The sequence below is a fragment of the Triticum dicoccoides genome, chromosome 2A (assembly GCF_002162155.2).
Source record: "Triticum dicoccoides isolate Atlit2015 ecotype Zavitan chromosome 2A, WEW_v2.0, whole genome shotgun sequence".
Taxonomy (NCBI): domain Eukaryota; kingdom Viridiplantae; phylum Streptophyta; class Magnoliopsida; order Poales; family Poaceae; genus Triticum; species Triticum dicoccoides.
In genome coordinates this window covers 715,577,085-715,589,422 of record NC_041382.1, presented here as the reverse complement: position 1 = coordinate 715,589,422, position 12,338 = coordinate 715,577,085, and the positions used below count along the sequence as shown (strand labels likewise).

General features: G+C 44.7%; 2 protein-coding genes across 5 annotated transcripts; one reads left to right on the top strand and one right to left on the bottom strand.

Annotated features, from left to right (window-relative positions):
* Positions 1-703: 703 nt before the first annotated feature.
* Positions 704-5,440, bottom strand: LOC119356531 (exopolygalacturonase-like). 4 transcript variants are annotated; one of them, XM_037623494.1, is made up of 8 exons: positions 5,197-5,440; positions 4,946-5,118; positions 3,544-3,606; positions 2,823-2,908; positions 2,287-2,544; positions 2,035-2,172; positions 1,775-1,951; positions 704-1,659 (listed from the first exon to the last, which is right to left on the bottom strand). In XM_037623494.1, the coding sequence occupies exons 5-8, from the start codon at positions 2,479-2,481 to the stop codon at positions 922-924; spliced, it is 1,248 nt and encodes a 415-aa protein (XP_037479391.1). In that variant the 5' UTR covers positions 2,482-2,544; positions 2,823-2,908; positions 3,544-3,606; positions 4,946-5,118; positions 5,197-5,440; the 3' UTR covers positions 704-921. The 4 variants fall into 4 exon arrangements, with proteins under 4 accessions (XP_037479391.1, XP_037479392.1, XP_037479393.1 ...); XM_037623495.1 differs by lacking the exon at positions 2,823-2,908; XM_037623496.1 differs by lacking the exons at positions 3,544-3,606; positions 4,946-5,118; positions 5,197-5,440 and having other exon boundaries at positions 2,823-3,529.
* Positions 5,441-8,359: 2,919 nt separating this feature from the next.
* On the top strand, positions 8,360-11,845 carry LOC119356530 (autophagy-related protein 8C-like). The gene is made up of 6 exons (XM_037623493.1): positions 8,360-8,517; positions 8,726-8,778; positions 10,418-10,473; positions 10,566-10,618; positions 11,323-11,441; positions 11,545-11,845. Exons 2-6 carry the CDS (start codon positions 8,742-8,744, stop codon positions 11,637-11,639), a joined length of 360 nt encoding a protein of 119 aa, XP_037479390.1. The 5' UTR covers positions 8,360-8,517; positions 8,726-8,741; the 3' UTR covers positions 11,640-11,845.
* Positions 11,846-12,338: the final 493 nt, after the last annotated feature.

Here is a 12,338-nt window from a genome sequence, read left to right as displayed (position 1 = left end):
GGTGTGGACATGGGGATTCAAGGCGGTCGTGGTTGAACATCAGTAGGCTCTGAAGGTGTTATCTCGCATGCTCGTGTTGAGTCGAGGTCGTCTACTATCACTGGATGTCCCAGGGAGTACTCACTATAGATGAGGAGAAGATGATGATCCACTGCTCATTGTGTTGGTGACTTGCAACTGCGGCCTCAGCAAGCGGGGGCGGCAACACTGGAGGACTGCATTTTTGATGGTGCTCCTCGAGTACCAAGTCTTGATTCCCAAGGTGAAAATTCAAGGTCTGGCCTTTATTAGTTGTACCTGGCAATGACATTGTTGAAGGCATTGTTCTTGGATAAACTCAATATTTCTCCAGGTGAAAACCCAAGATTTTTGATCGGGCAACGACAACGGTTGTGCATTGTTTCCTTCTTAGAGGCGTTGCTTTTGGAGAACCTTTTTTGTATTTCGGGTGTTGTCTTGGATGATGGTTAGTGCTGCTGATGTAATTGATATCTTCACGATGTTAATATATTTTCTTTGTTGAAAAATGTTGACTTGGCCACGCCAAGTCAGGGGGCATCTGACGGCTCGAGGTAGCGCCGACTTAGCCAACCTCAAGCCGTCAGATTCCAGGATGCGTCACTACAGTGCAGAGCTACAATAACAGATTCCCGATTTCGAGCACAAAGCACAGTGGTGAACATAAGCACACTGATCGTCCACATAAGAACACTGATCGTCAACATAAGCACAGAGCCCACTTGTCAGACGATCGAGTTCTCTGATTGAGCAGCTAGGCAAGTACTCCGTAGAGGCGTAGACGCCAGCAATTGGCGGCTCCCTAATGCCGCACACACACAAAACATTCGAAGCAACAGGAAAAGAAGTAAAGGAGAACTAAATTGAGGTCGCACCAGCATCCACCAGAATCAAATCGGCCGACTAGGCGCATGGCTCTGGGTGCTGGTAGCCAACGTACGTGGCCATGGCGTTCTCGCACTTCGACGAGGACCCTCCCTCTCCCATGTACTTCAGGTCCACGTCCTGCAGCACGACGCCCTGGCACGGCACGCCGCACCGGAGCCGCACGGCCACCGGCGTCGACGACGTCCCCTTGATGTTCTTGAACGTGATGTCCTTGAGGGTGACCCCGGAGACGTGCTTGTGCTCGCAGTCGTAGTAAGGGCAGTACTTCTGGTCGATGATGATGGGGTTCTGCACGTCCTTCATGGTCATGTTCTCGAACAGCATGTGCGCGGCGAGGCTCTTGGTAGGGGAGTTCTCCCACGTCTTGATCCGGACGCCGTTCATGGTGCCCACGAAGGTCATGTTCCTGACGTGGACGCGGGTGACGTCGCCCTCGTCCACGTACCGTCCAAGGCTGCCGACGCTCATGCCGTGCCCCGGGCCGCAGTGGACGCGGGCGATGTCGATGTTGTCGCTCCCCTGGCCGATGGAGATGCAGTCATCTCCTGTGCTGATATGGGTGTCGGAAATCACCACACCCGTGCTTCGCTCGATGTGGATGCCATCTGTGTTTGGGCTGTTCTCCGGCGCGTTGATCTGGATGTTGATCAACTTCATATTCTTACTCTGCAGCAGTGCGATGTGGAAGAACTTGCTGTTTACCGACGTGATGTCGCGCACCACCGTGTTCTGGTTGTTCACGAACAGCACGCTCTGCACTCCATCAATTTAGACATGTGGATCGTCACATACTTAGTGACTGCCGGTGAAGTGATCAAGTGCAAGATGATATTCCAGTTATGTGTAACGAAATCGGATGGATACTCACAGTGGGGAGGACTTTGCAGTCCTTTTGGAAGGGACACTTGTTGAAGGGCCAGGAGGCGGCGCCCTGGCCATTGATGATGGCATTGTTCTGTCCGGCCACAGTGAGGTCTTTCACCCACCCGAACTCGATCCAGTCGTTGCCAAAACGCCTCAGATCCGTCGCCGCCTTGAGCGTCCCCTGCACAAGCATATAAAATGACTCCCCTTTTTCCCTGTCGTGTCGTGCTTGCACTGCAATCTTATAACTGCACAACTGCTTGCCTGGAGCAAGAAGGTGATGGCGGAGGCTTTGCAGGGACCATGGAACTTCGTCGGCCCGATGTAGTACGTCCCCGGCGGGATCAACAGCGTCACCGTGCCATATGCACCACACGCTGCCTTCCATGCTGCCATCAACGCCTGCACACCAACACCAAGGTAGCGATCGATTACAACATAGTTCGAGCGCGACAACAAAGAAAGAAACAAATTAGAACACCAACCAAGCAATCTATTGAGGAACTGGATACGTACTTTGGTATCGTCGTTGGTGCCGTTGCCTTCAGCGCCGAAGTTCTTGGCATTGTAGGTAGCCAAACCCCCATGGTACGACGAAATCGGCAGTAGTTGTGCCACAGTCACGTTCTTAGCCACGGCCTCAAGGCCGCAGCAGGGAGAGACAACATAGAGCGTGAAGATAACAACCAGCAGCGGCGGCCACACCTCCATGATCGACTTAGCTAGCTAGCTAGCTCCTCACCCGTGACCTCAGCAACGCAGGAACCAGGATGTCTGACATGGGTATGAGGAGTCAATTGTTTTCTCTAATGCAACAATTTAACACATAAAGTTCACGACACCGACAATGAAACTGTAAATTGTTATTCATAGTGATATCATCTCAATTGCAAAGTTGCTCCTTAAAATTCAATCAATTGATCAAACCTATACAATAAACTAATTAATAAATCAAGAATCATACTCTATTCTCAATTGCATGAGAGATCTCAAAAATTCTAAGAAATTGAGAAGACTAGTTGAATGTCCATGAGTTGCCTTAGAATACAAACCTGTTGTGAAAGATAACTAAAGTCATAATCCGAATTTGTGGAGATTATATTTAACTTCTACCCCTCTTATGATCAACATATACACCCTGACAACCAACCAAACTGTAAGATAATAATACAAATTTTTGGAAACATACTGTGCAAGTAATTTAATCAACAGAGTAATACTACTCTTTATAACCACACGTTGGAAACATACTATTCGGATGCAACCACACTTTACTACGTTTTTCCGCTCCAATCCAAACTGCATGCTTCCTAGTTCCTATCTCAGCCATAGCAACAATGTCAGGTCAATTCTACTTTGATATTCCTAGCTGCATGTGAGTCTGAAGCCCAATATTCAATTGCCTTGTATGCTAGCTTTTCAAGAGAAGTTTCATCATCACTTGTGCAGAAAGTAGAAACATAATATGTTAGTCAACATCCCTTGTAGCAGTGTAGCGTAATTTCACGTAGTGATATGCTACTACTTACTGCATAGTCAGCAATAACAACAACAACAAAGCCTTTAGTCCCAAACAAGTTGGGGTAGGCTCCATGACCAGGGAATCAATTGGTAGATTACTTGATTATAAGTTGTTGCATAATTTCTTGAGTGTGCTAACTGTGTTGGCCATTTTATTGTCACTAATTATGATATAGCAGTGGTTGAGGATCATGCACATATATTTTGTTTTCTATGACTGGCAACAAAAACCACAAGAGATCTTGCACTCACCTTTTTGGAGGACTGGCTCATGCAGAATAGGATGAATATGATCATGCACACCTCAACCTTGCCCTGCTACCCCAAAGAGAATTAGGAAGATCAGAATATCATTTAGGCAAAGTCCTCAATAGACATTTACAAGTCCATGCTAATAATATTATTAACATATCAATCTGAATCACTCAAGTTTAAAGCATACTCTGCTTTATCATTTAGGCATATCGATCTGAGTACGATTTATATCTATTATTAGTGGATTATGTTTTAACCCCACTGTTCTGGCATTAATATTTGGCGGCTATTTTATGACCATATAAACATACCTTAATTAACATATGTGACCCGACGTAATGCATTTTATATAAAAGATACAGATTTACTTTGCCTTTTAGCACCCCTCACCAAATCATGCTTTTAAAGACAAGGTTTATTTGATATACTTTTTTTCTGAAACATATGACACCTTCCTTTACAAATAGGAGCAGGTGATACTCCTACATTAGATATGATAATTGATCCCTTGACTTACATAGCTAGTGCACCCCATGGAGATCCTAATGCCACTGAGATATGTCTAAAGATAGGAAGAGTAAGCGAATGTGAAATTAATGGCAGCAAGGATAAAGTAGGAACAATGGTTTAATTTCTTAGAGCTGGAAGAGTGCCGGCCAGCTTCTGAATTTCTAGCTGCTAACACCAACCAAGTTCATGTTATTGTGGCATCTTTGTGTCAAAAGGATGCACAAGAGGTGAGTCTCACAGTACAGTACGCCCCTTGGCTCTTATGCAAACTTTAGTTGCAAAAAACCATATTACTTCCTACGTTCACAAATATAAGATGTTCAAACTTTTGAATCGGATGTATATAGAGTTATAGACACGTTTTAGTGTGTGTGTTCACTCATTTCAGAACGTATATAGTCTGTATTGAAATATCCAAAACATCTTATATTTGTGAACGGAGAGAGTAATAAGCTGTGGCAAATTCCTTATGCTGTCATTGTGGCCAACCTGAATATGGTATTTGTAGGATTCGACCATTAGTCTCTTACTTTTCTCATGTGTTTGTTTCTCTGCATTCAGACAATTGACAGAGTAAAGAATACAACAGCAGCTCAGCTTGATGTTCAGATATTGGAAGTCTTTAAAATCTTGTTTCACAGGTATTTTGACAGATATTTAGCTCTCTAGTGAACGAGCACTACTTTTCATCACGGTTCATACAGTGAGCATAAGAGGCCAGACTTGTGCCAAAAATAAAGCCATATTATGTTTCATTCTTATGCTTAACTTGTCATATACTACAATACTAAATGGTTGCAGTTCGGGATATACATTTCTGCTCTCTCTTGTCGAGAGAATGTATTGGTTGCTGCAGATCAAGAAATTAAATGATCGGAGCTCCACTTACCACGCGGCACCGTGCGGAACCGCGAGCAGCACGGCGCCGGATCAGCTCAGCTTGGAGCCCGCTGGCGGCAATGGAGTTGGCCTCGGGCGCCGCGAGCGTTGTGCGAATCCAGTCCCGGAGCTGCGCGTGCCTCGCCCACGCCAAGGGTAAGGCAGGTCGGCGGGCTCCGGCCGCTGGACGGGAGCGAGGGAGGCAAGATGAGAAAAAAAAAGAGGCAAGTGAGGAGGACGTGAGGCAGGAGTTCCCAGTACCTCTTTGTAGTGGTGGAGGAGGTAACCACCCCGACTTGCTGCACGTTCGGCGGTTGCCATGATCGAGCTGACCGGCGGTTACCTGCGGCGTACGGCTCGACGACTGGGAGCTGAAGAGCGGATGAGGGAGGCGGCACTGGGGATGGGGGGAGCATCGCGCCCGTGTTCGGAGGTAGCGGCGTGCTGGGAGCTGCGGGAGGCGGCGCGGCGGCCGGCGGGGAAGGGGAAGGGGATCGCGGGAGGAGACACCGGGAGGCGGAGGGAAGACGAGCTTGGTGGGATTGTTTTTTTTTTTTTCTTCTTTTTTTTTTAGAAATTGGTGGGATTGTTTTCGTTGTACTATCCACTCGGTTTTTTTTTCCGGCAGAACGACTGTTCCACGAATTTTTTCAGAAAACGGACTTCAGCCAATAATGACTGCTCCACAAAATTTTAATCAAATGTACTCCCATTGTAAAGAAATACTTCCTATGGGACGGAGGGAGTATAACGTAGGAAAATTTATATGTCAACTTCACGTGCTTTCTGAAGCAAACAACATTTTACAAGACACTCCATACGGGGCTTGCAGCAACAGGCGACACGCGAGCTGTGGGAGGCCGCCAAGGCCTGGCCGTGAGTCACACCACCGTCTAGGACACGCTGCAGCGGCACTTGAACTACCTTCCTCAAACTCATCACGGTATGCATCCCATCCTCCCCCGGTCTAACTCGGGCTGATTCTTTTTTTAAAGTAGATTGTGTTCGGTCTCAAAGCAAAATCATAGTTGCTTTTTACCTGAGAAAAATACATGGTTGTTTTTATCTATGTTTCTCTTTGGTCCTACGTTGTGCATGCACCGTGCGGGATGAGTGTGCATAGAATTTGAATTTTGTATGATCTCGATGAGATTATTGTGGTGTGTTTATGTCAGGAAGTTGATGTTTTTTTATTGGTTCGACATGATTTGGTTTTGTGCTTGGTGCATGAAATAGCCGGATACTGCTAAATGAATTCATTTTCATGCACTTTTTAGGCCTTGTACAATGCAAGGTGCTTAGAGAAATAAACTAGACTTTCCTCAAGCACCAGTGCTTATTTGTACAGGGTAGACATTTAATTAGGTGTCTTTTCTTTACAAATAGGCACTGGTGCTTTAGAAAATTTTGGTTTATTTTTTTAAGCACATCCCTAAGCATCTAGCATTGTACAAGGTCTTAGGAGTTAGCAGGGCCTGGATGATATGTACCATAATTTTTCGGAATGTGACATATGCTCGTGCCTAACAATCTTATCCACTTTAAACCATGTCATCTCTAAGCCCAAAAGTGTTTGGCCGAAGCTACAACATTACTACATAGGTAAAGTGAGGAGTATGTAATTAAATAGGTAGTATATTTTTATTAGGGGCTAAATTAAAAATGGTTGCTTCTCAACTATGAGGCAATGTATTGATATATCCATAGGGCATTTCTTTGAGGCTTTAAATGTATTCCTATACCACTTTTTTTTCAGATTGAGGAACTACTTAATATGCTTTTTTTTATTTTTCTTCTAAATTTAAGTCTATGATGGTTAGGTGATATAACTAGATTCATACTTCACTGCAACTTTAGACAAAAGACTTGCACCTGCAATTGTAAACGAGTTATGTAAATGCAAACTCTTGCATGATTAATTGTGTGCATATGGTTGGTTCTGCTTGCTTTGTGTTTGGTAATAGTTGCTATAATTATTTGCTCTTTTTTGCGGTAATTTGAATCCATGTTGTGTTACTTAGTGCACTTGCCCTTGTAATTTTTCAAACAGGTCATGGCAATGCAACTTCTTTGCACACTTAGATATACTTGGTTCAAGCTTAAATTGAACTTTCATTAGTTCATGTTGTGACAGTTGATTCAACTTCTCTTTTGACTTTGGTCTCTCATTGTTGGCATTGTGCTATCTTTTTCTTCAGTTGCATCCCATACGCCCGTACCTAAAGATGCAATAGAAGCTTACTTTTTGGTGGTTGTAAGATTCGTTTTTGCATGCCACATTGTTAATTTAGTCAGAGCTTTTGAAAATGGCAATGAAAGGCAGTGATATGGATATCCAGGTGATGCATTGAACTACACAATAAGCAAAAAAAATCTTTAAACGAATTACATAACAATCAACAAAAAAGGGTGTAGTGAGCATGCTTTTCACTTTTTTTTTACACAGTATAGACGCTGATGCTCATACATACGTACATAGACTCACCCTTATGAACACACGCGCACACACCCTACCTCTATAAGCATCCTCGAGAGGACGAGTTGACATATCATTTTGAGATTGATAAAGTCAACACAAGTGCCTCCGTAGTCAACGGGAACATCTCTTCCCACTGAATGAATATAACCGAAAAGTTTGAAAAAAATACAGGAAAACGCGAGTACCAATGCCAAGATCTATGAGTTAAACCCTGATGGGCTGATTCCACCACAAAGAACCTAACCATCTGAGGTAGGCTCATTTTACGCGTTCTTTCGCTTCTAGTAGACTACATAAGTAACATGGGGAAATGATCCCATCAGCCAGGGTTTGTTTCGAAGGAACGATTATCTGAATCCAATAACCAGCTTTATAATCAACGTCTTCTTTTTTATAGCAACACAAAGATTTTTGCGTGAATATGCCACATCATTGCACAAAATATGCAAGACCGAAGAACATTTTTTTGTTGCTAGACACCATAAATCCTTGATTTTGTTTTTATAGCTCACAACTTAACGTAATTCATCATACAAATTTGTAAACACATACAAATACTTTCTCTATACGGACATGTATTTTTTCTAAACCTTTAAAGCTGATTTTTGAAAAATTTAAAATATTGGGCTCCATGGAACCCGAGCCCCGAAAACCGCGCACCGAGAAGCCGCACAAACAAGCCACGTTTAATAACAAGACAATTCAACATGGCTTCCCTAAAAAATGTGCCACAACACAAAACAAACTCTCAGTGTTCCAAGTTAGTAGAAGTTTACACACAAAGAGAAGGAGGAGTTGGTCAATTCCGGAGGTTGCTTTCCCTTGCAAATTCGAATTGAAACAAAGAGGTCGATGGCCACCGGCGCACGGTAGTCGGTTTCCGTTTCCGTGGGGGAAACGTAGGCGTACCCTTCCATTTTATAAAAATCAAAGTTATCTATTTCGTGACGTTTCGTGCGGGTCTCGCCTCCTCCCTTTACTTAACCAACCCCCAATCCCCCACTCTTTCCCCAACCCACCGCCCCGTTCCCCCGTCTCCCCGCCGCCTCCTCCTCCTCCGCGTCGCAAACCCTCGCCCAAATCCGCCGAATCCCGCGGCCCAGGTGAGCATCCGCCCTGCTTCTCGATCGATTCCGCGTCGGCTTCCCTCGAATCGGGGATCTGACCCGATCGATTTGGCGTTCCGGCCCGATTCATCGTGGGGATTTTCTCGGGTCCTTATCCGTCCCGATTCGGTTGAATCGATCGGTCGGTCGACGCGTGTTTTCGTGGCTGGGCTCTGTTGTTGATCTCTTAGCTCGGTGTTTGCAGGAACCAAGGTAGATCGATGGCGAAGAGCTCGTTCAAGCTGGAGCACCCGCTCGGTTCGTCTCGTCTTCTCATGCCCCCCTCTTTTCTTATGGAACTTCGTCGAATTAGGGTTGCTCGTCTTATGGAAGCTGTGCTATCTGCTGTATTATGCGTTTTTGGGGGGGTAGATGGCGAAATATTGTGTGGGTTGGGTGGTTGACCGTGCAAATTATTGGAATAACTGCAAGGATTCGTAGGAATTTGGTAGATGAGCAGTTATCTGCGTAATAGCATGCTAATTTCCTTTGAGGGGAGCTAAAACCAAAGCACGCTGAGCTTTTAGGCCCCCTTTGTTTGGGCTACAGATTCCTGAAATCTGCTGTGGCTTGGATGCCGGCCATCAGCAGGAACGACGCATGCGTGGGCTTGGATGCAGTACAGGGGGTGTGTGGTTGGGGCAGCGCAGATCGACCTTGGGGCGGCAGGGAGAGCAGGAGGTGGTGAGGTAGCACTGTGGCAGAGGTCGGATACGCGAGTGTGTTCGGATCCAGCCGCCATGGATGCCGACGCGGAGATCTGGGGTGGCGGCTGGATCGATGGAGAGCAGCAAGAGGTGGATGGAGGTCAGGGAGGAGTGGAGCAGCCGGTTCCCTACCCAAAGTTGGCGACGGGGGCGGTGAGATGGAGTGGCCGATACATTCGCCATGTGCGGGGTAGCTCTCCTCTCCTATCTGCGCTCGACGGTGGACGGAGGTCAGGGAATGGCATATGTCTTGTAATAACGGGGAGAAAACTAGGTATACTTCTAATGGGGTAAGTGGCAGCTCGGGAATCATCCAATTCGCAGCTTCCGCTTCGGGACGCCTCGCAGTCTAACTTTTAGAATCGATTCCTAGAATCTACGGTGGGTAGCTGGCTGTTTGTTTGCGATTCAGATTTTCAGAGGAGTAGAATCCCGGAATCAGAAGCCGAAGCTCAAACAAAGGCCACCTTAGAACACAAAAATGAGCTTGTGATTGTTTTTTTGTAGCTCTGTGGCTGGATTGAGTTGATGGTCGCAATGCACATCTCTGATAGTTGGATAAGTAATCCTAATCATGATTCTGATCATCATGGTGCATCCTCTAAATTAATCTGGGAGTTGATGGTGGTCTTTAATACATAAAGATTGTCGAAAATGATGGGTCAGTTATAAACTGCAAACGATTCTTTGGTGTAACAATTAATTTCTGTAACAATTTTGTGGGCCCTTCCGTTGCATTGTGTAAGAATAGGAACTTACAGTTCTATCCTTGAACACTGGTTGAGAGGAATTTCTTCTACGAGTTTTGGTAGCCTAATATCCTGCTTCTTGCTGGATATGTGTGGAAGGGTCCTCCAGTGAAATTGAGAGACCATTGGTTATTGAATCATTAGCTATTGGCATATGTTTTACTCTAATTGTACGCCTTTACTTTAGCAGTTATATGATTTCCATCACTTGTGATTATCCACTAGTTACAGTTTTACCTGAACATTATTGATTCTATATCAGACTACCTCTGTCCTAAAATAAGTATCTTAACTTTAGTTAGTTGAGACACTTATTTTGGGACGGAGGAAGTAATATTTACTCTGGTTCTATCTGCTGCAACCCTGATCATTAACTTATTCTGAGGATGCATTTCCTTTAGTCAGTTAAGAATAAGATTTTTGCTGTTTACTGCATTGCAGAGAGGAGGCAGGCGGAGGCTACCCGCATAAGGGAGAAGTACTCTGACAGAATTCCTGTAAGCTTATCCTTGTTATTATTGTTCAGTATAGACTGTTCCTTACCCATGATTTGTTTGATCTAATCTGTAAAACAATCTATGTAATGTAGGTGATCGTTGAGAAGGCTGGGAAGAGTGACATTCCTGACATCGACAAGAAAAAGTTAGTTCTGCTCAAACATTTCATACTATTTAACCTTTCTATAGATTAGAATATCTCCATCTTCATTTCATACTATTTAAACAGCTAGCAGTTGGTGTTGTTAAGGTTGTCCTCTAGGCTTGTATGAATCATTACCACTGTACGCTGTTACTCTCGTGTGTTCTTTAATTAGCATAGTTGCGTCACGGGTTCCTGCTGATAACTCAGGGTAGTCGATGCCATTAATTTCTAACTATTCACCAATAGGTATTGTGTGTGGCCCGTGGGTCTTTTGTGGACACAATTTATTCCAGTTGTTTCAAGTACTGAAGCGGGGTTAGTGTTCACTGGAAATTTTGTTGGTACTTGCCGGTGTGGTACACCATTTGCACAGGCTTTTACTTACATATGTACTATTGGAATCCCCATTTGCACAGGCTTTTACTTAAACATGTACTCCCTCCGTTCCTAAATACAAGACCTTTTAGACATTTCAGATGGACTACAACATATGGATGTATGTAGACATATTTTAGAGTGTAGATTCGCTCATTTTGCTTCGTATGTAGTCACTTGTTAGAATCTCTAGAAAGACTTATATCTGGGAACGGAGGGAGTACTATTGGAATCCACATACTTTGTCTCCTGTCACATCAAAGCATGAGATTGGCCATTATCCACCATCAGCTGTTATATATTCTAATAGCAGTCACCCAACCATACAGGTACCTGGTCCCTGCTGACCTTACAGTTGGACAGTTCGTGTACGTTGTCCGAAAGCGGATCAAGCTCAGCGCTGAGAAGGCGATCTTCATCTTTGTGAAGAACACTCTTCCACCGACAGGTAGGGAGCAGCAACAGACTCTCTCCCTGAACTAATTTATGCCGGTTTTGTGTAGTTTATTGCATGGTCCAATGTTCTAACCAAAGTTGCTGTCTGTTTGCAGCTGCCCTGATGTCTGCCATTTATGAGGAGAACAAGGACGAGGACGGCTTCCTCTACATGACCTACAGCGGCGAGAACACCTTCGGATTGCTCTAGATGGCGCTGGCTGCCACGGCAATCGCTCTGAATGCCTCCTGTAAATAAGGCGTGCCAATCAACTGTGTATATATCTGGTTTGCCTCGTCGTAGGATCTTTAAATTGCACAACCAAGAAAAACCTATTTGTATCCTGACTTATCCTATTTCAATGTTCTGACTTATATATATATATATATATCAAGTATCGACTCTAAATTCGGTAATTTCTACTTGCGTTCATGCATGCCGCTGTGGTCACTTCTTGTTCACTGCTGTTGATGTAATGTTTCATAGATCAGTCTAGATCTCAGCGTTGCCAGTAATAAATCTGGGTGCTGTTGCGGCGTAATTCCTTGACTAAGGTCGCCGGCAGCACGCCAGCCTTTTGTCGCCAGTACCTACCATGAGCCTGTACTGGAGGTTACTTCTATACTCCGTTTAGGTTCTGTTGACTGGTGGTGTTGCAAGGCAGCGCGAGAGGGTGTCAGGACGCCGCAGTGGTGATCCTGGTTCTCATCACCATTGTTCTAGCCTATGGGCAAGCAGTGAATTGCATTTTGCTGTCCTGGGTACCTATGGCGTTGATGTGTATTCATCTGGAGATTTTGCAAGTTTTTCCTCTTCGACCTCGTTTCCTCCATAGGCATTTCATTGAATTGTTCGATCTATTACTAGGGAGTGGTTACTATCCAAAGACAAAGATTTTGCAAACAGAAG

What these genes read in the sequence shown, in the direction of transcription:
- LOC119356531 (XM_037623494.1), bottom strand. Translation starts at nt 2,481, where the DNA reads ATGGAGGTGTGGCCGCCGCTGCTGGTTGTTATCTTCACGCTCTATGTT. An exon ending in GCACCAACGACGATACCAAA is followed by an intron (nt 2,173 to 2,286) that starts GTACGTATCCAG and finishes GTTGGTGTGCAG; the next exon opens with GCGTTGATGGCAGCATGGAA. An exon ending in ACTGCAAAGTCCTCCCCACT is followed by an intron (nt 1,660 to 1,774) that starts GTGAGTATCCAT and finishes GATGGAGTGCAG; the next exon opens with AGCGTGCTGTTCGTGAACAA.
- LOC119356530 (XM_037623493.1), top strand. Translation starts at nt 8,742, where the DNA reads ATGGCGAAGAGCTCGTTCAAGCTGGAGCACCCGCTCG. An exon ending in AGTACTCTGACAGAATTCCT is followed by an intron (nt 10,474 to 10,565) that starts GTAAGCTTATCC and finishes TATGTAATGTAG; the next exon opens with GTGATCGTTGAGAAGGCTGG. An exon ending in GAACACTCTTCCACCGACAG is followed by an intron (nt 11,442 to 11,544) that starts GTAGGGAGCAGC and finishes GTCTGTTTGCAG; the next exon opens with CTGCCCTGATGTCTGCCATT.